This window comes from Palaemon carinicauda, chromosome 8, assembly GCF_036898095.1.
Source record: "Palaemon carinicauda isolate YSFRI2023 chromosome 8, ASM3689809v2, whole genome shotgun sequence".
Lineage (NCBI taxonomy): Eukaryota > Metazoa > Arthropoda > Malacostraca > Decapoda > Palaemonidae > Palaemon > Palaemon carinicauda.
The window spans coordinates 157,027,027-157,054,875 of record NC_090732.1 but is presented as its reverse complement, the minus strand read 5'-3'; the positions used below and the strand labels follow the sequence as shown (position 1 = coordinate 157,054,875).

At 41.0% G+C, this 27,849-nt stretch overlaps 2 protein-coding genes across 2 annotated transcripts in view; one reads left to right on the top strand and one right to left on the bottom strand.

Moving 5' to 3' along the window:
- The window catches only part of LOC137644755 (mediator of RNA polymerase II transcription subunit 23-like), a 74,301-nt gene extending 61,852 nt beyond the window's left edge, over positions 1-12,449 (bottom strand). Inside the window, exons 1-3 of the mRNA XM_068377652.1 lie at positions 12,272-12,449; positions 4,739-4,908; positions 3,971-4,140 (exon numbers count right to left, since the gene is read on the bottom strand). Of these exons, the coding sequence (XP_068233753.1) occupies positions 3,971-4,140; positions 4,739-4,908; positions 12,272-12,393 (462 nt within the window). The 5' untranslated portion in view covers positions 12,394-12,449. The remainder of the gene's footprint in view (positions 1-3,970; positions 4,141-4,738; positions 4,909-12,271) is intronic.
- LOC137646049 (mediator of RNA polymerase II transcription subunit 23-like) overlaps positions 1-27,849 on the top strand; it is a 714,542-nt gene that overhangs the window by 515,495 nt on the left and 171,198 nt on the right. The window lies entirely within an intron of this gene.

The following is a 27,849-nucleotide window of genomic DNA, read 5'->3' as shown; positions in this document are numbered from 1 at the left end:
AAGACCATCATTAGCTCAAAGAGCATTCAAGAGAAAGTAAGCACAAGGGAAAGCCGTTGAGGGACGCTTTGCGATCACCTAAAGTGAATGCTGAGAGTGCAAAGAGCGATAGAAACTCAAGTCTACACAGGAAGCCAAATTGCCATAGGAGTGCAAATCTGGCTCATGCACTCTACCCCAACAGGTAGACTAGGCTCAGAAGAATGTGAGCTGTTACAGCTGCGTGATCTAGGCTCGCTGTGAGCCTAGATCATGCTGCGATCCTGAATGCCGTTGTGTGTCTGAAATTCGTGGGGGGTTGAGAGATTGCTTGTTTCAAGTGAAAGTCTCAGGTGTAAGGCTAGCTTTCACCTTTGGTACTGTGATCCCGGCTCGCTGTGAGCTTCGATCGCAAGGTGCTGAAAGATCCCTTGTTTCAATCAAAACTCACAAGTGAAAGGATAGCTTTCCCTTTTGGCACCAAGATCTAGGCTCACTGCAAGCATGGGTCGCAAGTGTAGAAAGATCACTTCCTTCAAGCAAAATTCTCAAGTGAAAGGGTAGCTTTCACCTTTTGCACAATCAGCCATTGAATCAGCTTCCCAAAATCTCCTAGGAGCTCCAGAGAGCCAGAACGTGAGGACACTTCTGAGCCACCTGGATAGATAAACTACCAGGCTAAGACAGCAGTTCACAGTAGCAACTACATCTGCCAAAAAACCCCAAAAGATCGGAGAGCTCAGAGGGAGAATATGGCAAAATATATTTCCTGAGTGCGCTGAGAGTTAGCTTGTTGAATAAACCTCAGTCAGATGATCGGATCATGCAGCAACCCCTTCCAATACGCAAGGCTGAAAACTTGCTAGGACGCGTGTTGCTTGCATGTGTCTGCCGACGGATCAGCAAACACAGACGGAACAGACTTCCTCTTGTGGTTTTCTGATCCTAAGACTTCAGCAAAGTAACTACAAGGCTGTAAAAGTGTTCACCTTTAGCCAACATAAAGAAATAAAGGAGCCATGATCTTAACCAAGTCTCCAACCCAAGGACAATATCCTGAGATGCTGATGAGTCATACCAGGAATACTAGCAAGAGTAAAAGTTTCATTTTGCCCAAGCCAGTATATGTGGAAGACGACGTCTATCTTCAAACACGGCTCAGATTAAAAAAAGGAAGGTATGAGAGAGCGGAGGGGCAGTGCTTTTCCCAACTACCACTGGTAACAATCTGACACCTGTAAGAGTGGCTGCAAAGGAAAATAAAAGTGCTTACTGTCAGCACTCCCCTGCACATAACTCTGCAGCTACGTATGTGAGCAGTAGAAGGTAAGGGACCAGTGGCATGGTCTGAACATTGTGGTGAAGAGCTTATAAAATTGAAAATAGACAAGCTGGTGACCATCTTGAAAAAACAGTAAAATTTTGAAAAATATGTTACTGTGCTTTATAAATATTAAACTCTGCTTCAGTAGGCTTGAATACAGGAATCCATATCCAGATCCTGCAAATCAGACAACTACAAAATACTTCCGTCTATAAACAATGAGCCTAGTCGCTTCTGGTCAAATTAAGACTTCTAAAACACTCAAATTAACTGCAAAGCAAAGTATTTTGAGAATACTTCCTATATTATTACCCACAAACAGCCATGAGTAAATTAGCTTGTAAACCTCAAATTTAAGGGTCTTTGTTTATAAGTTGTAATGGTGGGCTCAAAAGAAAGTATTATATTCTACAACAAGGTTAGGTAACAGAGTAGTCTTATATAAGTCTAAATATCTTGAGGTATAAAAACTCATACTAAGCAAAACTAGAATCTATAATTAAATGAATTTAGTGAATATCTACATAAAGCAGTCATTCTTAATAATAGTGATAAACAATAAACGACACAACCATACGAAAATGAAGGAATTGAGAGGTATACTGTATACTCTATAATCTTAGAAAGCTATTTCTGAATATTTTGAGGAAAAAGCCGTATAAGAACTTACCTTCAAACCAAGTTTTATGGTAGTTTCATCTAAAAGATTTAAGTTGACATTAAACACTTGAACTTGTTATTTACAACCGACACATTTGCGCTGCGCATAAGTTGAGGTTCAGCGATGAAAGGCATAGCGATGTAATGACACCTCAAGAGTAATATCATTGTATATCTGCAGTGCTATTCTATCTTTGGTTTTAATAAAGAAGTGTAAAATATTTGCTGGCCTTATCTTACTAATTATGGGTCTATTACATTCTATCTTATTTAAATTTGAAAACCAAACAAAAGAAGAACTGGCAATTTAATTTTGTTAAGTTTCACATATAAATTATACAAATACTGTACACCTAAAGATATTTGTTAAACTAACAATAGAAACCTATAAGAAAACACTAAAATAAAAAAAATACAGGAATTGGCTACAATCTTCACACTTACCAAATTTGTGACACTCTTTCGGGTCCTGCAACAGCTTAACACTCACTCTTTCACTGTTGTCAGCCATGAAGCAGATAGAACATGTTCAGTTTAATTTGATATGCATTTTATGCATGCTGCATAAGATTTTTCTTAATTCTGACCATCCTTTGCATTCAGATCTTGCCAGTCTGTACCATCCCGTACGCAGTACTAGGTATATAATAAATTCTACCGTCAGGCCTTCTCCATCATAAGGCTCAATACTACACGGTATTCTATTAGTTTTATTCCAGCTGTAACCAGATTGTGGAATGATCTTCCTAATCAGGTACAATACTTGAATCGGTGGAACTTCAAAAGTTAAAATTTACAGCAAATGTTATGTTGAACAGGGTGATATAAGTCTCCCTTTAAAGTATATATATGACAGCTATTTTAACTTTTTTACTGACCTTAAAATATTCTATATTGATTACTCATTACTTCTCAAGTAGATTATTTCATTTCCTTATTTTCTTTACTCGATGGTTTATTTTTTTCTCTTGGAGCCCTTGGCCTTATAGCATCCTGCTTTTCCACTAAAGTTGTAGCTTAGCTAATAATAAGAATAAAAATAATAATAATAAAAATAGTGATAATAACAATAAACTACAGTATGAAAAGTCCATATTTATAATGCTCAACTCATTGTAATTAATAATGCTGTTAGTTAATTAATGCCCTTTTTCTCCTAAATGGTGATTTCAAAATTTTAATGCTAAATAGCCCAAAAATGCTAAATTGGCAATAGTCTTCTGAGTACTTAGTATAAGGATTTCCTGAAGAAGATTAAGAAAACATGAAAATTTTTTAATAATATCCCATTTTTTGTGCGGACTATGGGTTGGCGACTGCTGGTGAAATGGACCAAATGTGCTTGCTTAAGCAGTAAAAAAGAATGTTTTAGCAATAAAACAAATTGTTTTATTCAAAGAATTATTTGCAACATGGAATATAAAAATTTTCCTAGCTATAAATGTAATCTGAATTTTCAAGATTCCAAGAAGAGGACTTGAGTGGCACCCCTTAGAAACACTAAAATTAGCATAAAAAGATAAAAAATCTAACATTTTGGGAGGAGCATACACATATTTGCTGTCCCATGTCAACTTTTAGCCTGAAGAAGCTATTTGACATGCACAATATGTTATTGTCATTAGCACTGGTCTCACTCCTTTAAGGGAAGGAAAGAAAACGGGAACATCTCATTTTTTTAAAGAGTAATATCAACATTCCAAGCTTCCACAGACACAAAGTAATATGAACATCAGGGGAGGTTCAAACAAAAAATAGGAAAGGGAATCCATAGCATAAAAAAAAACTAAAAGGGCTAAATCTATGATAAAGATAGAGCATAAAAAATGTTTGTTTAATATGTGATAAAAGTCTTTATGGGACAGATTAGAAGTGACTGTGTCATCAACTGTCGACAAGTGGATGAGGGCTAGAGAGTTAGGAGGGCTAACTAATGTGATACTTTTATTTTGTCATTAAAAAATTAATCACATATACCATCAACCAAACTATCATAATATTACAGACCTTTAATGTATGCATATTCTCTCTGGGAGTAGCACATTGTTGGTAGAAATCTGCAATAACTTGAGGAAAGCACTGCAGTGTATGATTGGCCCATGTATGAGGTGTATGAGTCATGACAGTCTTCAAGAAGTCGACACACCATCTTGCAGACTCACCTGTACTATCACAGCCTGTTAAAAGAAAAGATCTCTGAAGACATTATCCTTAATAATTTGAAATATTCTAACAGATGTTTGTTTTTATTGTCAGGGAATAAGTGTCTTTCCACTAAAGAAATATCGATAAGGGTGAACTTTAAATGAAAATTATTACAATTTCAGATTTTCCCAGAAAAGGAAAGAAATAAAAATTCCAATATTCTAACTAATGAACAATTTCACTTTAGTTATATAAAAGAACATGTAATTAAATAGGGAAACATAATGAGACTGGAGTTATAATTTTTTCAAAATTATTACAAATCTTAATGGCTGCCATGAAAAAAGCAACATTGTTCAGAACAAGCCCAAATTACTTTTTACACAGAAAATAGCCACTATACCCACTATTTACATGATAAAATATTTCTGCAAACCAGAATATTTCATATGAACATGTAAAGTACTTTTATGGCAAAGCAATAATCTTGATTTGTTTTAATTTTGAGTGAATATAAGTCTAACCATAAACAATTACCTAATAAGATGCAAAGTAACTTTGATAAAATTACAGTATGAGGGATGATAGACCATTTTACAAAGGTATAATTACACTTTTTTAAATAATTACCAGTAACATGTATTGCTCTTGCCATTGTCAATACAAGAACTCTATTTAGTTCTTCTGAGTCTGTGCTAATGAGGTTTGGTTTGGACTCTGGTGAAAAGAAACGAGTCAGACTTGGCATAACTTCTGAGTTCCCTAGTCCAGTAATCAAACGCAAAGCAACACTTTCCATGCTGCAAAGAAAAATGTCATTAAGATTACCAGCAAACAGGTAAAAGTCACTCAATACCAACACAACTAAGCAATTCCTAGTCTTCTATACATTTTGCCAGAAAAATTTCAAACTAGATCTTGATCTATGATGCAATCACCATAAAAAGACTCTTAACTTTAAATTCATCACAGCCTAGGAACTAGAAACCTTTGAGATTTGGCTCTAAAAAACTAGGCTTGTAGCTTAGCTAGTAGTAGTAATAATAATAATAATAATAATAATAATAATAATAATAATAATAATAATAATAACAATAATAATAATAATAATAATAATAATAATAATGGAATAAAATCTCCTCCAAATATCACACGTTTTTAAAAGTAATATGACATATTTAGAAATAATTTGCATTTTTCCTAATGATACAAACCTTTAGCTATTTATATGTGCATTACTTTCAGCGAAGTTGAAAGAATGAGTCTATTAAAATTTTAGCAAGGGTTAACTACCCATTCCGCTAGTTAGCATGGGGTAGGGGGTAGCTAGCTACAAGTAGATATCCCTCTCACTCACACACCTGTGACTGTGCATCACTTTGCTTGGAGGTAGGATTTCATGGGTGAAAGGGTTGGTGAGTAACTTTGTGTAAATAGGTAAAAGTTTGTATCATTAGGAAAAGTAAAAATTATTTCCAAATTTGTCATTTGTTCCCTAACTGGAATATAAACCTACGGTATTCATAGGGGCATGACTCACCCAATAGGAGGGCGGTGTCACAATATAAGGTTATTAAAGTAAATACATTAACAGAAGCTCAGACAAATTCTTGACAGCCGTTAACTGGGTTAGTTAAGTGCGCATGAAATAGGGTGGCAGTTGCCAACCTATGACCTCATCTCAACATTCCTGGGTAGTGTGGATATCCATTTAAGCAAATATCCTGTCATTGTTAGATATCTGCTGATCCAAGCACACGTGTAATGAATCTGTTTCCATGTCAACAGCTACAGTGGGGAGAGGGGACGTAAAGAAAGCGAGAACCGGTGGATGTAGTTGCATAACCGACCACTGCTACCCAGAGGCCACAAGCCCTCATAAGAACAGCTGGAAAGCCAAGAGTAGTTAGTTCAGGTCAAGTTCAAGTCGTGAGTGGGGAATCCATAACAGGCCATCCACCATGGTAGGCTAATCTCAGCCATGGTTGGCGTCAATACGCAACATGAGGCCCTTTGTTATAAGTCTTTGTAATGTATCTCTACTGTTTCCGGTTATGTCTGTATCTATTAAGTGAGCCAATGTTATCCACAATTAAGAGCCCTCTACAGTAAAGTGTTCTAGTAATTTAAAAGTCAGCTAGAGACTTACTGTATATTTCTTCTATTATATAATTCGAGATATTTAGAGTTCCATTGACTATGTCATTAAAGAGATTCATTCATTCACTTTGCAGAAGATTTATGCTCAGATTTCTGTGAAAATTAATTCAGACAATAAATCCTCTTTATGATGTAAAAGTCTTCTATTTCTCCGATTCCCATCATTTATTATTTAATTGCCACAAACTTAGTGACAAATTGGTGGCCTTATGGTGGATGAAGAGGATTAAAAATATGTGTAATAATGAGCAAAAGCCTGAGTGCCGCAGCTACTAAAAATACCCTTGAACAATGATGATATAAGAAAAAGAATGAGAGGGAAACAAAGACACACAAGAAGCAAGAAGTAGACATCTCAGAAGAAGAGAAAAGGAAAAACTCGGAAGAAAAGGCCAGTTAAAAAAGCATAACGAAAGAAGATAAAGGACGAATGGATGTCCTTAGAAAAATTAAGAAGAAAATCCTAACAATGATGTCAAGAATAGTAGCAGCCAGGAAGGGTGGCATGAACCTTCACCCACAGAGGACCAGCAGGGAAGAGACATTAGCACCCTTCTGCCGAGACAGGCGGGCCAGAACAGCTGATGCCCAAGGGAGGAACCATTCGTGAGGAAACACACTCGTCCTCGAGAGGATGACACGGCAATGTTCCTGTGGGAAACGAAGAGGGTACGCCCACAATTGACGGTATGTCCAGTTTCCTGTCACGGGAGCAGCAGCATCAAAACTTGCCAACGGGTCAAGAGCCTTCTATGAATCTTTATCAGCCGATCATCAGTAGTTGGGGTACTCGTAAATGGCCTAACTATGGAAAATTTGGTTGTGGAATCAATAGCAGCGGGCGCTGTGACGGACATGGCTCGCCCACAAAGGCCAAGGACAATCCCAAAAATTGGAAGAGGTCCCAGACAGCAACTGTAGGATGAAGGACTCAAGGTGACCCACAGCAATCGACCTACATATAAGTTAAGTAACATGGTACAACATCTGTAGCTCCTAAGATTAACGCATATGTTGTAAGATATTGTAAAAGTGTGTAGAGTAACAAAGTTATAATTTCATTTTCTTTACGTAATGTTAAAGTAAAATGAAGAACTCTAGTTTTGATTTAAGAAAGTAAGTAGTCGAGTAAAATGTGTTCAGTATTAAAGATTTGAGTAAAGATTGATCTTTTCTTAAGAGAATAAATAGTCGTCAATGTTCTTGTTGCTGAGTGGATACATAAGAAATTATTCTTTACAATGTGTAAGCTGTGAATTTTCACTTCACAGTTTCTTTAGTTTAAAGTAGTTTGTTCTTGTTATTTAACACCTTCGTTGCCAAACGTGTTCAAATGTGATTTTTGGAAAAGAAGTATGGTCACATGTTGAAACAATTCAGTGTTACAATGATAACCGTTATTTAGTTCGAGGGAAGGAATGTTTCAGTCACAGTTCAAATCTAGAGCTTAATCTATGATTTTCTTATCATTTCCTCTTTAACCCTTCTACACCCAATGGACATATTGGCGCATTTCACACAACTCATCCCTTAACCCCCATGGACGTACCAGTACGTCCTTGCAAAAAACTGCTATTTGCATTATTTTTGCATCTTTCTGATAACTTTATGAGAAACTTCAGGCATTTTCCAAAATAATGAGACCAACCTGACCTCTCTATGACAAAAATTAAGGCTGTCAGCACAATCTAAAAAAAAAAAAAAAAACATTGCAAAACGTGCTTGAAAAAGAAAAACGCCGGGGGGTTAAGGGTTGGAAAGTTCCAAATAGCATTGGGGTAAAAGGGTTAAGCATGTACTTAGTAAACTTATGGAGAAAGAAGTATAACTTAGTTACATCTATAAATTGGGAAATTAGTGTTGCAATGTTTGTTCTTACGTCGCACACCATATTGTCAATGACTAGTAGCCTACTTAATACATTATGAAATGTTTTAAAAAGAAAGTGTTAAACTAGTGTTTGTCAGTTTTTGACTGAAGATCATCCTGATTAACGAAGATGAGTTTGTTAACATAATAGTCAAAGAGATTTCAGTTGCCAACAAGTTTGTTAAGTAATTAATATTTTGTCATGTGTGTGATTTAAGGACCTCTCATTTATAATTAAAGTCTTACAAGTTATTTGTGTCACTAGTGCTTCGGTCTGAGTAATGAAATTGAGTAGTTAACAAATTATTTTAAGAAAGTAACATCAAATTAATTAACAGGGAATATGAATACATTTTAAATCTAAAGGGCACATGATTAGAGTTAGAGGAAATAAATGAAGGGAATAATTAGTCAGTGTGAACCCCTGAGTAAAGCATTATGTCCGTCACAGTGCGAAGAGCGCATTGTGAGATAGGACTTTTTTTTTTGTACTGAAAAGAAATTTAAAATACTAATAAGTAACATAATTCCTTTGAATGAAAACTCAGAATTGAATCTTTGTTTTTTAACTCTGTAGAGAATTGTGTGTATTGAAAAATCATGATGCGTAAGGAATTAATTTTTATTAGTTGCTATCTGGCAAAGTGATACAAAGAACGAAATTAGGATTCTTACTTAGATCTTTCCGTTTCTGTTAACTCACAAAATCGAAGTAATTAACATGAAAAATCCAGGAAATGAACGAACAATAAAGAACAAGTTGCCGTAGACTTTTTCTGTTTATGTATGATGAATAAAGTAAATGTTTAGAATGTGTATAAGAATAGCTATGTATGAAACAGTAGTTATAAAAGTTGTGATAGCAGTTAGAATTTAGTAAGACATGTTTCAGCAATAATCACCCATCAGACAAGTTTCTGAACAACTATGTAGAACCATTTACAAACAATGAGCAATTCAGAAAACAATTGTGACCTAAAATTTTGTCTGTTGTTAAAAAAAATACTAGCCTAATATTTGAGTTACAAGCGTAAGAAAACACAAGCTACATGCAATGTCAGCGTAAGCTCTGAGAGGCGCCCTGTGTTTGGAAAACAGCTTGGTTTAGCATTAAACTTAGATTCCCCGAGACACAGAAAGATAGGAATAGTGACATAGCCAATAACTTTAGGAATAAGGGAAATTCCAAATACATTTAGAGGATACATGTAAATATTTCATGCAATGAGTTTTTAAGCAGAAGTATGTTCTCTGATTAACATGAGAGGATCGGATTATCAGGATAAACTTGAAGTTAGAGATTAAAATAAAAGTAGCTATACTGTTCCCCGTCATTAATTAATTAATGTCTGATAAGAAAAAGTAACAGATGTTCTTATGTTTTTAGCGTTAGGAAAAAGCATATTTATATCAAATTACTGCATATAAAAAAGGTGATTTTATTTGTAATTAAATGATTTGGTAAATCACTGGAAGGAATTCCACTAATTTAAGCTTTGTGTTGTTTAAAGACAGTATTAAGAGGCTAGTTTAGTTGATTTGCTGACATATGTAAGTTTCAGTAACTTGTCTGAAAGCAAAAGGGACTGTCGTTGATGTAAACAACATGTTGTTTTCTGTTTTGTTGTTTGCTGTTTCCTAGTTTCGTTTATGCCATAATACCTTGTTGGATATGTATAATTTAAGGACGTAATTTTAAGGTTTTGAGCGCTCAATTTTGTTTTTCATTTTCATTTTATTTGCATGCTATAGTTAAGTTGTTTCTTTTTCTGGTATCGTTTTTAGTTATGAGTCTTATGCTAGATAAGTAATGTAAAAAATTATGAGATTTGTGTAAAAGTTGTGCAGAGTGAAAGAAGGTAGAAGATGAGTTGCTGATGTCCTAGATGGGAAATGCTTTCCTTTGCGAAAGATTTTGAGGATTGAGGCAGAATGATTTGGCCCATGTAAGCCGTGTGCATGATGAATTGTGTTAACATATGCGAGAGAGAGAGAGAGAGAGAGAGAGAGAGAGAGAGAGAGAGAGAGAGAGAGAGAGAGAGAGAGAGAGAGAGAGAGAGAGAGAGAGAGAGAGAGAGCATCAGTATGATTGCAGAATGAAATGAAAAAAAAAAGAGATTGAAATGACTAAGCAATAAATAACTTATTCATCTGATAATGTCAAGAGTTTTGCGAGATAATTCTGTGGAAAATTAGGTAAGAGAGAATTAGCTTTTTTACCTAACAATTAGAATTTCAGTTATGATATCTTTATCTTGGTTAGTTTGCAGAAAAAATTGCTACCACTTATTCTTTAGGGGAATTAGGCTCATGCTGAATGTGTTTCTTTATTTAACTATGCAAATTGAAGTATGTATGTAATTTTGTTATTCATTACTTCAGTCATTGTGAGTAAATATCTTTCTTTTTGGAGATTGCCTAAAAAGTTTAGTTATTGAACCATTTGGACAGGCTATGAGAAATGTGTTATGTTCTGAATAAAGTTGGACATAATTTGTGAACAGCTTAACTATAGAGAAATTCTACGCAGTCAGATTTTGACGAAAATTTGTGTTGTCCACCTTGTCTTTTTTTTTTTTTATTGTTTGAGTTTTAACGTAGACCTGATCAGAATCATTTTCCCTATCCTTAATTGCACTAGGAAGTTTCAAATTCAAATTAGTTCTCTTTGATGGGTTGCTAACGCAAGAGTCCGTGTTTGCGAAAATAGTACCAGAAAGCGTATTTGTAGTCACTGACACAATCGATGTGTCAGCAGTTTGCCCAGTTCGGAATTCGAACGATTAGGCATCCAGAGTTTGAAAATATACACCAGATGACGTTGTCATCCTAACTTTCTTGAAAGAGGGGGAGAGAGAGAGAGAGAGAGAGAGAGAGAGAGAGAGAGAGAGAGAGAGAGAGAGAGAGAGAGAGAGAGAGAGAGAGAGAGAGAGAGAGTGTTAATGACAACATTTTACACAATAACAAACCTCCACTGAAAATAATAACATTGAATCAGCCCTGTCAAATCAGCTCTGACAAATGCCCTACAATGAAATGTCCTATTTTTATGTCTGGCAGGAGAGGATGGTACATGATATGCAATGCCAAAAAATCACAGCAATTATGGGCTCATCATTTTCAATTGGCACGAATCTGAATTAATTACATAAAAAACTTCCTTAAAATTGGGAAGCTTTTCAACTCCTTACTCGCATACATACTAGAGTGGCTATGCGGTCTGACATTCCAGTTCCAGTTTCATTGCCAATATCTATTTGGCTATATCACTAACACCAGAGCAGTAGTACCAACTCGACCTATTCTGCCAAATGTTTTTTCAAACAATTTAGTACATACGTGTAACTTAACAGAAAATAAAGACACCTCTTAAATATTCCAAATTCTAATAAAGCAGTAGTACCAACTTGACCTTTTCTGCCAAATGTTTTTCAAAACAATTTAGTATATACCTGTAACTTAAGAAAATATGAAAACTCCTAAATCTTCCATATTCTAATACTAAATTACCTATCTTTTTAAATTACTAAATGATGTTAAACCGTGAAAGGTCGACCCGTAGGGTGTGCGAGACATGGATTATAAGTAGTTCTTAGTATTAATAAATATGTGATTTTCTTTGTGGCGTCAACTATTGGCTCTATTTGGCATCACGGGGAAGGAAGGATTGGAGAAAGTGGGGGGGAAAGAAATTTTTTTTCTATTTTTCTATGAGGTCAGGAAGCTGGTAGCTTCAACAGTTTAAGCATGATGACTCCCCAAGGAAAGGGTCATTGATATAGTAATTAGCTTAAATATCACTACCACAGTGATAAAAAAACAACTGACTAGGTCATTAAATGTAACGTACACACACACACTCAAGCTTGTACAGTTACAAATTTCTACATTAAAAAATAATTACACATCCTCAGCAGATGTACCGTATAAGCATTAAATACAACATTCAAAGTTGCATTTTGAAACATTATTCAAGAAAAACGACAAAATAAAAGACAAAATACACAACCTCTTGATTACCCTTTAAAGGAAACTTTAATGTAAATTCAAGAAAATACTACTAAAATCAGTAATTCTGAGCCTACATACATATCACTGAAAAAATTTTAAACAAAAATTTTAAAGACTACTAACCATAAATGCAGCTGTGTAATTTGAGTCATGGTATTTAGTGGTACAGCTGCCATGTGGTGAATAGTTGACAGGAACTGAACACGGTACTGTGGTGGTGAGTGATGAATACGATGAATGAACATCTCTAGTAATGCATGAAGGATGCTCCAAACATGGCTCTTGAACACTAATGATAACAGATTGGCTGAAAGAAAATTGAAAACTTTAAAATAAATCTTCTCATAAGGACAAATTTACTATTTCTAGAGTCCCTAAATTTAATCAAAGAAGAATGTCCACGAGTTAAATTACTACAGGTAGTAGTCGACTTATTACTATCATTATTATTATTAGATAAGCTGCAACCCTTTTTTGTTAAAGCAGGGTGCTATAAGCCCAAGGGCACCAACAGAGAAAAAATAGACCAAAGAGGAAAGGAAATAAGGAAGTAAACTATATGAGAAGTAAAGTACAATTAAAATGAAATATCTAAAGAACAGTAACAACATTAAAACAAATCTTTTATATATAAACTATAAAAGGGCTAATGTCACCCTTTTCAACATAAAAACCTTTGCTGCAAGTTTGAACTTTTGAAGTTCTACCGATTCAACGACCCGATTAGAAGATCATACCACAACTTGGTCACAGCTGGAATAAAACTTCTAAAATACTGTGTAGTATTGACTGTCCTCATGGAGAAGAAAGGACTATTAGAATTAACTGCGTACCTGGTATTACGAATGAGATGGTAATGTCCGGGAAGATCTGAATGTAAACGATGGTCAGAATTATGAAAAAACTTATGCAACGTCCATAAAAAACTAACTGAATGATTGTGGCAGAGATTAATATCTAGTTCAGGAATATGACAAATCGCTTATAATTTGCCATTTATTCCCATACTAACAAACCTTTGGTTATTTGTTTGGATGACTCACTCTTAGGTGGGTGGAAGTCTTAAGTCTGGCATGGACATGACTGAGTCAATACAATTCAGTGTAATGAGAGTTTGTTGTATTGTATAAACACATTCAGAGTTTATATATAGGAAAAACAAGAAGTTTCCCATTGCTTACCTAGCAGATAGCAATGGGGATGTGGACAGTATATAGATTTATGACTTATACTAGGCTACACAAGGGAAGTGATAATAACCTGCAGAGGTTGAAGCCAGCTTGCAGAGGGACCCATAGTGCTGTACCCCAAGGGAGGGAAGATGAAGAAAGGAAAGCCAAACATACTCTCATTCGTCTCAGTATTATCCCGGGAAACCAATGCCCTCGACCAACTGCTAATTATCCATCAAGGAGCCTGAGGTATTCTTAAACCACTTGTTGAGCAGCCACCACAGGATCGATAATGAATGTATCGAGTCTCTTGTGGGTCATGTCTTTTAAGTAATGGGCTGTGAAAGTAGTTTGCCTCTTCCACACGCACGCTTTTAGTACTTACAACACGGAAAAGTTGCATTTAAATGCCAATGATGTACTAATTCACCTGATGTCATGGGCTCTAGGACGGCGAGCCGGACGAGGATCTGAAACCAAGGCTCTTTCAATCACCTGGCAGACCCAGGAGGAAACAGTGTTCTTAGTGATCCTCCTCTTTACTCTCCCTGAGCTAACAAATAGAGATGTTAGTCGGGGCCGTGTTGCTGCAGTGCGTTTAAGATAGTATCTCAAACTCCCCACTGGGCATAATAAAAACTGATCTGGGTCATTGGTTACAGAACGGAGACTCGCAATCTGAAAGGGCCCGAATCTATGGTCCAGTACCCCCGGATTTTGAGTCTTAGCAATGAACTCAGTGACGAAGCTGAGTGTCACCACCCCCCAATCCCCTTAAATGGGTGATGTCATACGAGAGGCCATGTAGTGCACTGACTCTCTTTACCGAGGCTAAAGTGAGCAGGAATGCCATCTTCAAAGTGAGATTTCAGTCAGTTGCACGGCGTAATGGTTCGTAGGGAGGTCCTTTTAAGGAGGGCTAATCTCTGACTGAGGGTAAGTGATCTCATAACTCTGCATGAGTAAAGAAAGCTCCAATGAAGAGGATATGTCAACTCCTTCCAGTTTAAAAGCGAGGCTTAGGGCCTAGCGATAGCCTTTCACCGCTGAGACAGAAAGAAGCTTTTCCTCCTGAAGGTATACAAGGAACTTCGCTATTACTGGAATAGTGGCATCGAGTGGAGAGATATTCCTTCCACGAGACGGGTCCTTCCTAGCACCGAGCTGAATGAGACATAGAAGTTCTTACTTTGAAGGGGGTCCCGAAATTCCCAAAGTTGGCTACACCTGTAGTACATCTGAAAGGGAAAATAGCTCCCCAGTGGCTGGAGTTGAAGTTGCTCCTCTAGGGGAAGCAACAACCACCCCAGTTCCCCGGGGTTGCCAAGGAGTTTGTCGGTCTGCGCTCCATCTCGATCATCCCTCAGAAGAACGCGAGCGAGGAGTAGCTTTTGAAAGACTTTGGGGGTTCGAGAAGAAGAACGTGCTTTCCTTGCCCCAGAGGGAGAAAGATTATGCTTGGCCTTCTTCCTGCGCCGTCTAAATCTCTCCCATTGGGAGGCAGGCCGCTCCCTACACACTGCGCGGGGCGAACCCTGCTCGCAGCGATACCCTCTGCACGAAGGCCACAGAGATTGCAGGTCGTCTCCAACGATGACATGAAGGTACCGCACGAGGGACCCTCGCGCACTGGACAGGTTTGCATGAAGGCGTTCGTAAGAGAAAACACGCACACCTAAAAAGAAAAAGATAAAAAAGCTGCGCAAAGCAGCAAAAGATACAAATTGTCTTCTAGATGTATTATTAAGGGAAATGTAAATGAAAAAGGCTACCAGAGGGGTACAGTGACCAGAAGCTAGCAAATAATTTTCTAGCATTCTTTAAAAACAAAATATAAAATATAACTAGGTTCTTTGCAAACATTCAACATCAGATTAATGCTACACTAGATACACAGAAAAAATTAACAAGATTCAATAATATAACACAAGACAACATCATCGGGATTATCACGAGTAAAGAAACCAAACTGTATGATCGATCCAATGCCAATACTGTATCTGAAGTAACTGTAGGAAGAAACTTTTCTAGTCTAGCCATTATAATTATGAGAATAGTATCGATGAGTGCAAGTTTCCCAAATCTGAGAAAATAGCTATAGTCACACCTATTCTGATTGATTGATATGTTATTTTCATTAGTAAAATAAATTTTTGAATATACTTACCCGATGATCATGTAGCTGTCAACTCCGTTGCCCGACAGAAATCTAAGGTCGGGATACGCCAGCGATCGCTATCCAGGTGGGGGTGTACACAACAGCGCCATCTGTGAGTAGGTACTCAAGTACTTCTTGTCAACAAGAACTCAATTTTCTCCTCGGTCCACTGGTTCTCTATGGGGAGGAAGGGAGGGTTCTTAAATTCATGATCATCGGGTAAGTATATTCAAAAATTTATTTTACTAATGAAAATAACATTTTTCAATATTAATCTTACCCGATGATCATGTAGCTGATTCACACCCAGGGTGGTGGGTGGAGACCAGCATACATGTCAACATAAGAAGCTAAGTATCCCGTATTTCATTTTATCAGTTATTCAAAATAACATACATAAAATAATTAAGTACCTGGTAAGGAAGTCGACTTGAACTATTACTCTGCCTTTTTTAAGTACGTCTTCCTTACTGAGCCTAGCGGTCCTCTTAGGATGCTGAACGACTCCTAGGTGCTGAAGTATGAAGGGCTGCAACCCATACTAAAGGACCTCATCACAACCTCTAATCTAGGCGCTTCTCAAGAAAGAATATGACCACCCGCCAAATCAACAAGGATGCGGAAGCCCTCTTAGTCTTCCGTACAACCCAAAAAACAACAATAAAAGAATTCAAGAGAAAGATTAAAAAGGTTATGGGATTATGAGAATGTAGTGGCTGAGCCCTCACCTACTACTGCACTCGCTGCTACGAATGGTCCCAGGGTGTAGCAGTTCTCGTAAAGAGACTGGACATCTTTGAGATAGAATGATGCGAACACTGACTTGCTTCTCCAATAGGTTGCATCCATAATACTCTGTAGAGAACGGTTCTGTTTGAAGGCCACTGAAGTAGCGACAGCTCTAACTTCATGTGTCCTTACCTTCAGCAAAGCAAGATCTTCCTCCTTCAGATGAGAATGTGCCTCTCTAATCAGAAGCCTGATGTAGTAAGAAACTGCGTTCTTAGACATCGGAAGAGCAGGTTTCTTGATAGAACACCACAAGGCTTCTGACTGTCCTCGTATTGGCTTTGTCCGTCTTAAATAGTACTTAAGAGCTCTTACTGGGCAAAGTACTCTCTCTAATTCGTTCCCCACCAAGTTGGACAGGCTTGGGATCTCGAACGATTTGGGCCAAGGACGGGAAGGAAGCTCGTTTTTCGCCAAAAAACCGAGTTGCAAGGAACATGTAGCCGTCTCAGATGTAAAACCTATGTTCCTGCTGAAGGCATGGACCTCACTGACTCTTTTAGCTGTCGCTAGACAAACGAGGAAAAGAGTTTTTAGCGTGAGATCCTTAAAAGAGGCTGGCTGAAGCGGTTCGAATCTTGATGACATCAGGAACCTTAAAACCACGTCTAGGTTCCAGCCTGGTGTGGACAACTGACGTTCCTTTGAGGTCTCAAAAGACCTAAGGAGGTCCTGTAGATCCTTGTTGGTAGAAAGATCCAAGCCTCTATGGCGGAAGACTGCTGCCAACATACTCCTGTAGCCCTTGATCGTAGGAGTTGATAGGGATCTTACATTTCTTAGATGTAACAGAAAGTCAGCTATCTGTGCTACAGAGGTGGTTGAGGAAACTGCATTCGCCTTGCACCAGCTTCGGAAGACTTCCCATTTTGACTGATAGACTCTGAGAGTGGATGTCCTCCTTGCTCTGGCAATCGCTCTGGCTGCCTCCTTCGAAAAGCCCCTAGCTCTTCAGAGTCTTTCGATAGTCTGAAGGCAGTCAGACGAAGAGCGTGGAGGCTTGGGTGTACCTTCTTTACGTGAGGCTGACGTAGAAGGTCCACTCTTAGAGGAAGAGTCCTGGGAACGTCCACTAGCCATTGCAGTACCTCTGTGAACCATTCTCTCGCAGGCCAGAGGGGAGCAACCAACGTCAACCGTGTCCCTTCGTGAGATGCGAACTTCTGAAGCACCCTGTTGACGATCTTGAACGGAGGGAACGCATACAGGTCTAGGTGGGACCAATCCAGCAGAAAGGCATCCACGTGAACTGCTGCTGGGTCTGGAATCGGAGAACAATACATCGGGAGCCTCTTGGTCATCGAGGTAGCGAAAAGATCTATGGTGGGCTGACCCCACAGGGCCCATAGTCTGCTGCAAACATTCCTGTGAAGGGTCCACTCTGTAGGGATGACTTGACCCTTCCGGCTGAGGCGATCTGCCATGACATTCATGTCGCCCTGAATGAACCTCGTCACCAGCGAGAGCTTTCGATCTTTTGACCAAATGAGGAGGTCCCTTGCGATCTCGAACAACTTCCTCGAATGAGTCCCTCCTTGCTTGGAGATGTAAGCCAAGGCTGTGGTGTTGTCGGAGTTCACCTCCACCACCTTGTTTAGCTGGAGGGACTTGAAGTTTATCAAGGCTAGATGAACTGCCAACAGTTCCTTGCAATTGATGTGAAGCGTCCTCTGCTCCTAATTCCAAGTGCCCGAGCATTCCTGTCCGTCCAGTGTCGCACCCCAGCCCGTGTCCGATGCGTCCGAGAAGAGACGGTGGTCGGGGGTCTGAACAGCCAAAGGAAGACCTTCCCTGAGAAGAATGCTGTTCTTACACCACGTCAGAGAAGACCTCATCTCTTCGGAGACAGGCACTGAGACCGCCTCTAGCGTCATGTCCTTTCTCCAGTGAGCAGCTAGATGGTACTGAAGGGGGCGGAGGTGGAGTCTCCCTAACTCGATGAACTGGGCCAGCGATGAAAGTGTCCCTGTTAGGCTCATCCACTGCCTGACTGAACATCGGTCCCTTCTCAGCATGCTCTGGATGCATTCTAGGGCTTGATTGATCCTTGGGGCCGACGGAAAAGCCCGAAAAGCTCGACTCTGAATCTCCATACCGAGGTAGACAATGGTCTGGGATGGTACGAGCTGGGACTTCTCTACATTGACCAGGAGGCCCAATTCCTTGGTCAGATCCATAGTCCATCTGAGATTCTCCAGACAGCGACGACTTGACGGAGCTCTTAAAAGCCAGTCGTCCAAATAGAGGGAGGCTCTGATGTCTGCCAAGTGAAGGAATTTGGCAATATTCCTCATCAGTCTGGTAAACACAAGAGGTGCCGTGCTTAGGCCAAAGCACAGGGCTTGGAACTGGTACACAACCTTTCCAAAGACGAACCTTAGGAAAGGTTGGGAGTCTGGATGAATGGGGACGTGAAAGTATGCGTCTTTCAGGTCTAACGAGACCATCCAGTCCTCCTTCCTGACCGATGCTAGGACCGACTTCGTCGTCTCCATCGTGAACGTCTGCTTGGTGACATAAGCATTGAGAGCACTGACGTCCAGCACCAGTCTCCAACCTCCTGTCTTCTTCGCTACCAGGAAGAGACGGTTGTAGAAGCCCGGGGATTGATGGTCCCGGACTATGACTACCGCTTCCTTTTGTAGCAAGAGCGACACCTCTTGTTGCAACGCTAGCCTCTTGTCCTTCTCTTTGTAGTTGGGAGAGAGGTTGATGGGAGATGTAGCTAGAGGGGGACTGCGGCAGAACAGAATTCTGTACCCCTCCTTTAGCCACTTCACAGACTGAGCGTCTGCACCTCTGCTCTTCCAAGCTCGCCAGAAGTACTTGAGCCTGGCTCCCACTGCTGTCTGGAGAGGAAGGCAGTCAGATCCTGCCTTTTGCGGACTTGGAACCCTTCTTGGATTTGCCACGGTGACTGTCGGCACGGGTACCTCCTCTGCTGGAGGTTCTGCCACGAAAGGGCGGGATGAACCTAGTCGCTGGAGTGTCTACTGCTGCAGGACGGAAGGGTCTAGACACGGGAGGTAAGGTTTTAGCCTTACGTGCGGAAGAAGCCATAAGATCATGGGTATCCTTCTGGATAAGTGAGGCAGCCATCCCCTGAATCAGCTCCTCCGGAAACAGACACTTGGAGAGAGGAGCAAACAACAACTCCGACTTCTGGCAAGGAGTGATACCAGACGACAAGAAGGAGCAAAGATGTTCTCTCTTCTTAAGCACTCCTGACACGTACGAAGCCGCAAGTTCACCAGACCCATCCCGAATGGCTTTGTCCATGCTAGACATGATCAGCATGGCAGAGTCCTTATCCGAAGGGGAAGTCTTTCTGCTTAAGGCTCCCAGACACCAATCGAGAAAGTTGAAGATCTCGAAAGCACGAAAGACTCCCTTCAACAGATGATCCATGTCGGAAAAGGACCAGCAGATCTTCGATCGTCTCATAGCCAACCTGCGGGGAGAGTCAACCAGACTTGAGAAGTCGCCCTGGGCAGAGGCAGGAACTCCCAGGCCGGGTTCCTCTCCCGTGGCATACCAGACGCTCGACTTGGAAGCAAGCTTGGATGGAGGAAAGATGAAAGAAGTCTTTCCCAGTTGCTTCTTGGACTGCAACCACTCTCCCATAACCTTCAAAGCTCTCTTGGATGAGCGTGCGAGGACAAGCTTGGTGAAGGCAGGAGCAGCAGACTGAATGCCCAGAGCAAACTCGGAGGGAGGAGAGCGAGGGGTTGCAGACACAAACTGTTCAGGATACAAGTCCCTGAACAAAGCAAGGACTTTACGAAAGTCTAAGGAGGGAGGCGTAGAGTTGGGCCCTTCAAAGTCGGAGTGCGGTTCATCCACATATGCAGCTTCGTCATCCGATACTCCATCATCCGAAAGCTGAGTAGGAAGTGGTAAAGGTGGAGCAGAAATCTGAATGGCTGAATCCGGCAGCACGGGTGCATGCGTGACTGCTGCGGATCCAACATCATGCCGCTGCTGGTCAGTCTGCGAGCTGGCAACAACATAAGCAGAGTGTTGGTGCGTGGGAGGGACTGCCGTGGGTGGCGGAGCATGCCGTATGGGATGCGGAGAATGCCGCATGGTATGCGGAGTATGCTGCATGGTATGCGGCGTATGCTGCATGGGTTGCGGAGCATGCCGCATAGGGTGAGCACCCGGCAGCTCTACAGCACCTTCCCACTGCTGATGCGGTAGCTCACGCATGTCAACGGATGGTGCAGTAAGAACATGCGTCTGGCAGGGAGGACTGCGCATCGGTGGTGGAGCTCTCACAGGTGGAGTGTGGGAGCAGGCAGCCGCAGTATCTGCTGAGCGCACAACCGTGGCAGGCTGTAGGTTAACAGGAGCGTTGTCAACCTTCTCAGCATGATACTCTTGCATGAACGCAGCCAGCTGAGACTGCATAGTCTGCAGCATGGACCACTTAGGGTCCACAGTGGTTGGTGCGGCAACAGACAGAGTATTAGCCTGTTGTGGAACCACTCTACCTCTCTTGGGAGGTGTGCAGTCTTCGGAAGACTGCGGAGAGTCGGAACTGACCCAGTGGCTACATCTGGGCCGTTGGACTCTCTCGGAAGGAACCTTACGCTTGAGCGGTCGTGAGACCTTGGTCCATCGTTTCTTCCTTACTTCTTCCACAGACGAGGAATGGTAGGGCTCATTCGTCTGTTTGTGGATGGGACGATCTCTGGCAGATACGTCCGCAACCACTGAGGGTACATCCGTGTGCAGATCAAGGCCTGCCGAACCCTTTGGTCTTTCGACATTGCTTCTCCCCTGGGCTTGGGAGCTTGCAAGAGGTCCCGGACTGGGAGGACGACTGGCACGCACAGATGTACCCTCATGCGCAACACTGACACTGACACTTTTCACATCACTAGCAATAATAACACTTCCCACTGCACTCTTAGCTTTCAGCTCTTTGACATCCGCCAAAAGCTGATTACGATCATTAGCCAAAGACTCCACTTTGTCACCGAGAGCCTGAATGGCACGCATCATATCCGCCATGGATGGCTGAGCACTAGTAGCAGGGTCGGGAGTCACCACTACAGGGGAAGGAAAAGGTTGAGGGGCATGGGGAGAGGAAAAATCCACAGAGCGAGAAGAACTCCTCCTAATTCTCTCCTTCTCTAACCTACGTGCATTTTTAAGGAATTCGTTAAAATCGAATTCCGAAAGCCCAGCGCATTCCTCACATCGATCTTCCAATTGACAGGATTTACCCCTACAATTGGAACACACGGTGTGAGGATCTAAGGAGGCCTTCGGAAGACGCCTATTACAAGTCCTAACACTACACTGCCTGTATTTAGGGACTTGAGACTGGTCAGACATCTTGGATTGTAGAAATAGTCAAAGGGGGGATCCAAAATCTAGCAAAGTTTGATAATAATTAATCCAAATCAATTCCAAAAGCTTGCTAAGCTAATGATAAAGCTTCCTGAATAGCGAAGGCTAAACTCTAGAGTGAATACATCACCAAAATCGTGAAAATAACTCCAGAATCAACAGCGTATCCAAATAGGTCTTGCCGGTGGCACGACAGAGGAAAAATTGAGTTCTTGTTGACAAGAAGTACTTGAGTACCTACTCACAGATGGCGCTGTTGTGTACACCCCCACCTGGATAGCGATCGCTGGCGTATCCCGACCTTAGATTTCTGTCGGGCAACGGAGTTGACAGCTACATGATCATCGGGTAAGATTAATATTGAAAATTGAAGTTTTCTGGCCTTATGACATCGAAGGTCATTGATGCCGAACACCAGTTTTGAAAAGTGCTCTAGGTTATCAGGAATTAAGCTCGTGAAGAACTATTTCAAATCTAGCCTTTATTTCACAAGTGCTAAAATATGTAATCTTAAACAACTAATTAGTCATTTAGAAGAAATAGAAGCTTTGCCAGACAACCAGTCTGCTTACAGAAAATTATACTCTGAAGAGTCAACTATCTGTTCTGTTGTAAATATGCTGGATATGATGGATGAAAATAAATGTGGTATTTCAATATTACTCTACCTTAGTGCTGCTTTTGATACAATTGAGCACGAACTGCTACTAAATGATCTACGTTCCATCAGTATTGAAGATCAAGCTTTCAAATACTGTACCTAAAAGACTACAAAAAGACATACTGTGTGCAAATTGGAAACTCTTATTCATTATATGAACCTTTAAACAGAGGGGTACCTCAGGGAAGTGTACTGGCCCCAATCTTATTCTGTATCTATACTATTAGTCTATCAAAAAACAGAAAATACTAAAAAGGCATGGTGTGAAGTTCAAACTAATAACAAATAATACACAATTTTACTTCATAAATGATATAGACAATACTACTGAAACTCCAAGCCGAATTTTTGTTAGGGAAGGGATGACAATTATCATCATCATCATCATCTCCTACGCCTATTGACACAAAGGGCCTCAGTTAGATTTCACCAGTCGTCTCTATCTTGAGCTTTTAATTCAATACTTCTCCATTAATCATCATCTCCTTTGATGACAATCAAACAGCTAAAATTAAATGAAAACAAAATCACAAATTTTAAGTAATTTGTATTTTTCCTAACATACTTACCTCGAACTACTTTCTTAGGAGTACCTGGAAATCTCCTCTCATCCGACCAGAGTTTTGTGTAGTTTACCCTACTTCCGTTTTCTGTGAAGGCTAACCTCAGGCGGAAGGATACGTGCCCTAAGGCTAGTCCCGGGTCAGGGAGCGTGCTAGCTTGGGTCTCGACCGTCAGTAAGTTCTCTGGTCGCGTCGTGATATCATCTCGACGCTCTCTCCTTATCTCAGTGCGACCCTTTGTGTCCCCGACTCCATTGTGTCCCGCGTGGTTCCCACGTGGTATCCCTGTGCTTTCCCTATGTGTCCCCGTGTGGTTATCTTATCCTTCCCTTGTGTTCTCACGTGCTATCCTTGTCCTTATTACCCTTTACCGCTGCGTTCCTGTGTCTTGCGGTGTTGCGATAGTGCGTGATGGGGCATCCCCGCCGTTGTCCTGGGCCTAGAGCCGGGAAGTCGTGTGGTGCGTTTCTTTCTAAGCCAGAGGTAGACCCTCATTCCTTGTGCTCGTCGTGCAGGGGTAGTGTGTGCTCTCCGTCGGACACGTGTCCGGAGTGCGTTTCTTGGAGTGAGATCCAGTGGGTACGATTCAGTACCAAGAAAAAGAAGTCTGCCAAGCGTTCGCCCAAGAAGGCTAACACCTCTTCGCCCTTTACGTCTCCAGAAGGACCGTCGAGTAGGGTTTTCCTTCCATCTTCCCCTACCCAGAGTAGGGGACGAGGTAAGTCCGTTGCGGGGAAGAAGCCAGAGGTTCTTCCCCAAGAGTCTTTTATCCACGATAGTAGGGTAGCAGCATCTTTCCAGCCAAGTGGGGGGCCTGAAGGTGAGTTTAGTGGGGGTCCTAGAGATGATGCCCTGGTGCACGCGGGTCACATCTCTTCGGATGACCCCATGTGGAGTAAAACTGTCCCTGTCTATTCGCCCGCTTCATGGGCAAGTTTTTCAGGTACCTCCGCTGCTGAAGGCGCCCCAGAGAAGGAAGACTCACCGGCGGCGGATCCCCTTGAATGGGTCCCTCCTAGGACGCCCTGTAGGTCACCGTAGGTTGGAGGAAGGCTTCGGATCCTGGTTCCCCAACGTAGAACTTCCACGCTCTCCCCCAGCACCGCCGTCGTCAGTTCCGGAAGTGTTCCTGCAGCCCGCGCTCTCCGTAGGACAACAAGCCGTTCAGACAACCACTCTCTGGGCCCCAGCCCCTTGGACGGGTCATGAAGAGTCCTCCGATTCATCGGTTGCTACAACCCCCTATTCCTCGGAAGGAGAAAACCGGAGGAATTCCCGACGGAAGCGTGAGAGTCCCGGAGGAGGCACTCCCGTTCTCAGTCACGTTCCAGGTCTCGACATGGGAGGAGGCGCTCCAGGTCTCCTAGGAGAAAATTCAGGAGGAGCAGATCACCAGAGGAGGAATGGGTTAAGTCTTGTTGCGAAGAGATCCATTACTGGCGAACCCCATTTCTAGATGATGAGTTTGGCTACCTCTGAGTGCAGGGTCCACTTGGTTCCTACCGGTTGACCCATCCTGCTGAGCCCGTCGGCCAGGACGTTCCTTTTCCCTGGAATGAATCTCACTGCGATCGTGATCTGTTCTGCCGTGGCCCAATCCAGAAGTTTACAGAGTTTATGGTGGTTGGAAAGAAAAATAGTGTAAGGAATAAAAATTGATAAAGACTCTCCCCTTATATCTAATAAAGTTTGTGATCTTGGAGTGACTATAACTTGTCTTTCAATGTCTAAATAAATAATGTAGTAATAATGTGGGTCGTTTCTTAGCATTATTATTGATTTTTTAAGTAATAGATCTCAAAGAGTTGTTGCTGATGGGCACCATAGTGAGTATAGGAATGTGATATCCGGTGTTCCACAGGGTAGTGTTCTTGGTCAATTACTTTTCATACTATATACACATGACATGTGGTTTGGCCTAGAAAACAAGCTTGTTGCATATGCAGATGATGCTACTCTCTTTTCATCAATTCCATTCCAACGTCCGTTATTATGAAATCATATAATATGCTTATTCTAAAGAGACTGGAGAGAAGGATTGATGAAAAGCTAAGAGATGAACAAGCAGGATTTAGAAAAGGTGGAGGTTGCATGGACCAAATTTTCATTTTGAGACATTGTACAGCAATGCGTAGAATATAGAAATCCCCTTTTGATGGCATTTGTGGACTATGAAAAAGCCTTTTATAGTGAGCACTGGTCAATTTTGTTGAGAGTCCTGCATTATTTTGGAATTCCTCTTAAATATGTAGATTTGATTCAGTTAATGTTAATGGAGTCTTATCAAATGAATTTCCAATGAACAGCAGAGTACTCCAAGGGAATGTGTTGTCACCTATGTTGTTTATCCTCCTCATGGATTTTGCAATGTATAGAACAGTCGGAGATGGTGAAGATGGATTGGGCTGGATTGGTGATAGGAATTTATCAGACCTAGAGTATGCTGATGATGCTGTCCTAGTTAACAGAACACCATAGGATTTGCAATGCTTGCTTACCAGAGTGTGTGAAATATCACCCGAGGTTGGGTTGAATATCAATAGAAGAAAGACAGGGATGATGAGAACGAAGTATGCAATGGAAGATGAAAAATCATTGAAAGGAGAAAAGATTAATGAGGTAGAATCATTTAAGTATTTAGGAACTATGATCTCCGATACAGGTTCTTTAGAATTAGAGTTTAGTGAAAGATTGAAAAAAGCAAATCAGACAATGGCTAGGTCAAGTAAAATTTGGAAATCAGATCGCCTAAAATTACATATAAAAATCCGACTATATATCAGTTCAGTGAGATCGGTGTTACTGTATGGACATGAGTCATGGTATGGCAATGAAACAATCTCCAAAAGATTTAGTAGATTTGAGAACAAAGCCTTGAGAGGGATATTGGGAGTTAGATAGCAAGACATGTTTAGAAAGGAAACTATAAGAGAGATAACTCAAGTACCATATGTGTATGGGATCATGATGAGGGGTAGATGGAGATGGTTTTGGCATGCTCTCCGCACTCCTCAAGAGAGACTAGTTCACCAAACATTCAGCTGGGCTCCACAAGGGACTAGAAGAGTTGAAAGACCCAGACCTACATGGCTGAGGATTATGAAGCACGAAGTAGGAGATGATGAATAGTGTTGAATTAAAAGCTCAAGATGAGTCGACTGGCGAAATCTAACAAGGCCCTTTTGCATCAATAGCTGTTGGATGAGATGATGATGATGGTGATGACAAATATGTTCTCTCTTTTATTGTGTGTGTATGTGGGTGCGTGCTCTGGCTAGTTCATTTTTAAAGCTACATACACTATTTAAATTTTAGTTCATTATTGAACCTTCATATTTCACTTGAAAGAATAGCTGCAGAGTCATAGTATAGAGAAGTATGAAAAATATAGAGAGAAAAATGTGGAAGTAAAGCGCAAGGTACGTGAGGCAAAGAGGGCAGCTGACCTGAGGTGGGGTCAGGGATTGGGTCAGTCATATGAAGAGAATAAGAAGAAGTTTTGGAAAGAAGTGAAGAGAGTAAGGAAGACTGGCTCAAGAATTGAAGACACAGTGAAAGATGGAAATGGAAGGTTGTTAAAAGGAGAGGAGGCAAGGAAAAGGTGGGCGGAATATTTTGAAAGTTTACTGAATGTTGAGGATAATAGGGAGGCAAATATAATTGCTGTTGCAGGTGTTGAGGTGCCGGTGATGGGAGATGAGAATGAGAGAGAGATTACAATAGAGGAAGTGAAGAAAGCACTTGGGTTTGTGCATGTATTGTACCACTATATAAGGGTAAGGGAGATGTGCATGAGTGTTGTAATTCAAGAGGTATTAGTTTGTTGAGTGTAGTTGGAAAAGTGTATGGTAGAATAATGATTAATAGGATTAAGGCTAAAACAGAGAATGCAATCTTAGAAGTACAGGGTGGTTTTAAAAGAGGTAGGGGTTGTATGAATCAGATTTTTACAGTTAGGCAGATATGCGAGAAATATTTAGCAAAAGGTAAGGAGGTGTATGTTGCGTTTATGGATCTGGAGAAAGCGTATGATAGAGTTGATAGGGAAGCAATGTGGAATGTGATGAGGTTATATGAAGTTGGTGGAAGGTTGTTGCAAGCAGTGAAAAGTTTCTACAAAGGTAGTAAAGCATGTATTAGAATAGGAAATGAAGTGAGTGATTGGTTTCCGGTGAGAGTGGGGCTGAGACAGGGATGTGTGATGTCGCCGTGGTTGTTTAACTTGTATGTTGATGGAGTGGTGAGAGAGGTGAATGCTAGAGTGCTTGGATGAGGATTAAAACTGGTAGACGAGAATGACCATGAATGGGAGGTAAATCAGTTGTTGTTTGCGGATGATACTGTACTGGTTGCAGACACAGAAGAGAAGCTTGACCGACTAGTGACAGAATTTGGAAGGGTGTGTGAGAGAAGGAAGTTGAGAGTTAATGTGGGTAAGAGTAAGGTTATGAGATGTACGAGAAGGGAAGGTGGTGCAAGGTTGAATGTCATGTTGAGTGGAGAGTTACTTGAGGAGGTGGATCAGTTTAAGTATTTGGGGTCTGTTGTTGCAGCAAATGGTGGAGCGGAAGCAGATGTACGTCAGAGAGTGAACGAAGGTTGCAAAGTGTTGGGGGCAGTTAAGGGAGTAGTAAAAAATAGATGGTTGGGCATGAATGTAAAAAGAGTTCTATATGAGAAAGTGATTGTACCAACTGTGATGTATGGATCGGAGTTGTGGGGAATGAAAGTGATGGAGAGACAGAAATTGAATGTGTTTGAGATGAAGTGTCTAAGGAGTATGGCTGGTGTATCTCGAGTAGACGGTTAGGAACGAAGTGGTGAGGGTGAGAACGGGTGTAAGAAATGAGTTAGCAGCTAGAGTGGATATGAATGTGTTGAGGTGGTTTGGCCATGTTGAGAGAATGGAAAATGGCTGTCTGCTAAAGAATGTGATGAAAGCAAGAGTTGATGGGAGAAGTACAAGAGGAAGGCCAAGGTTTGGATGGATGGATGGAGTA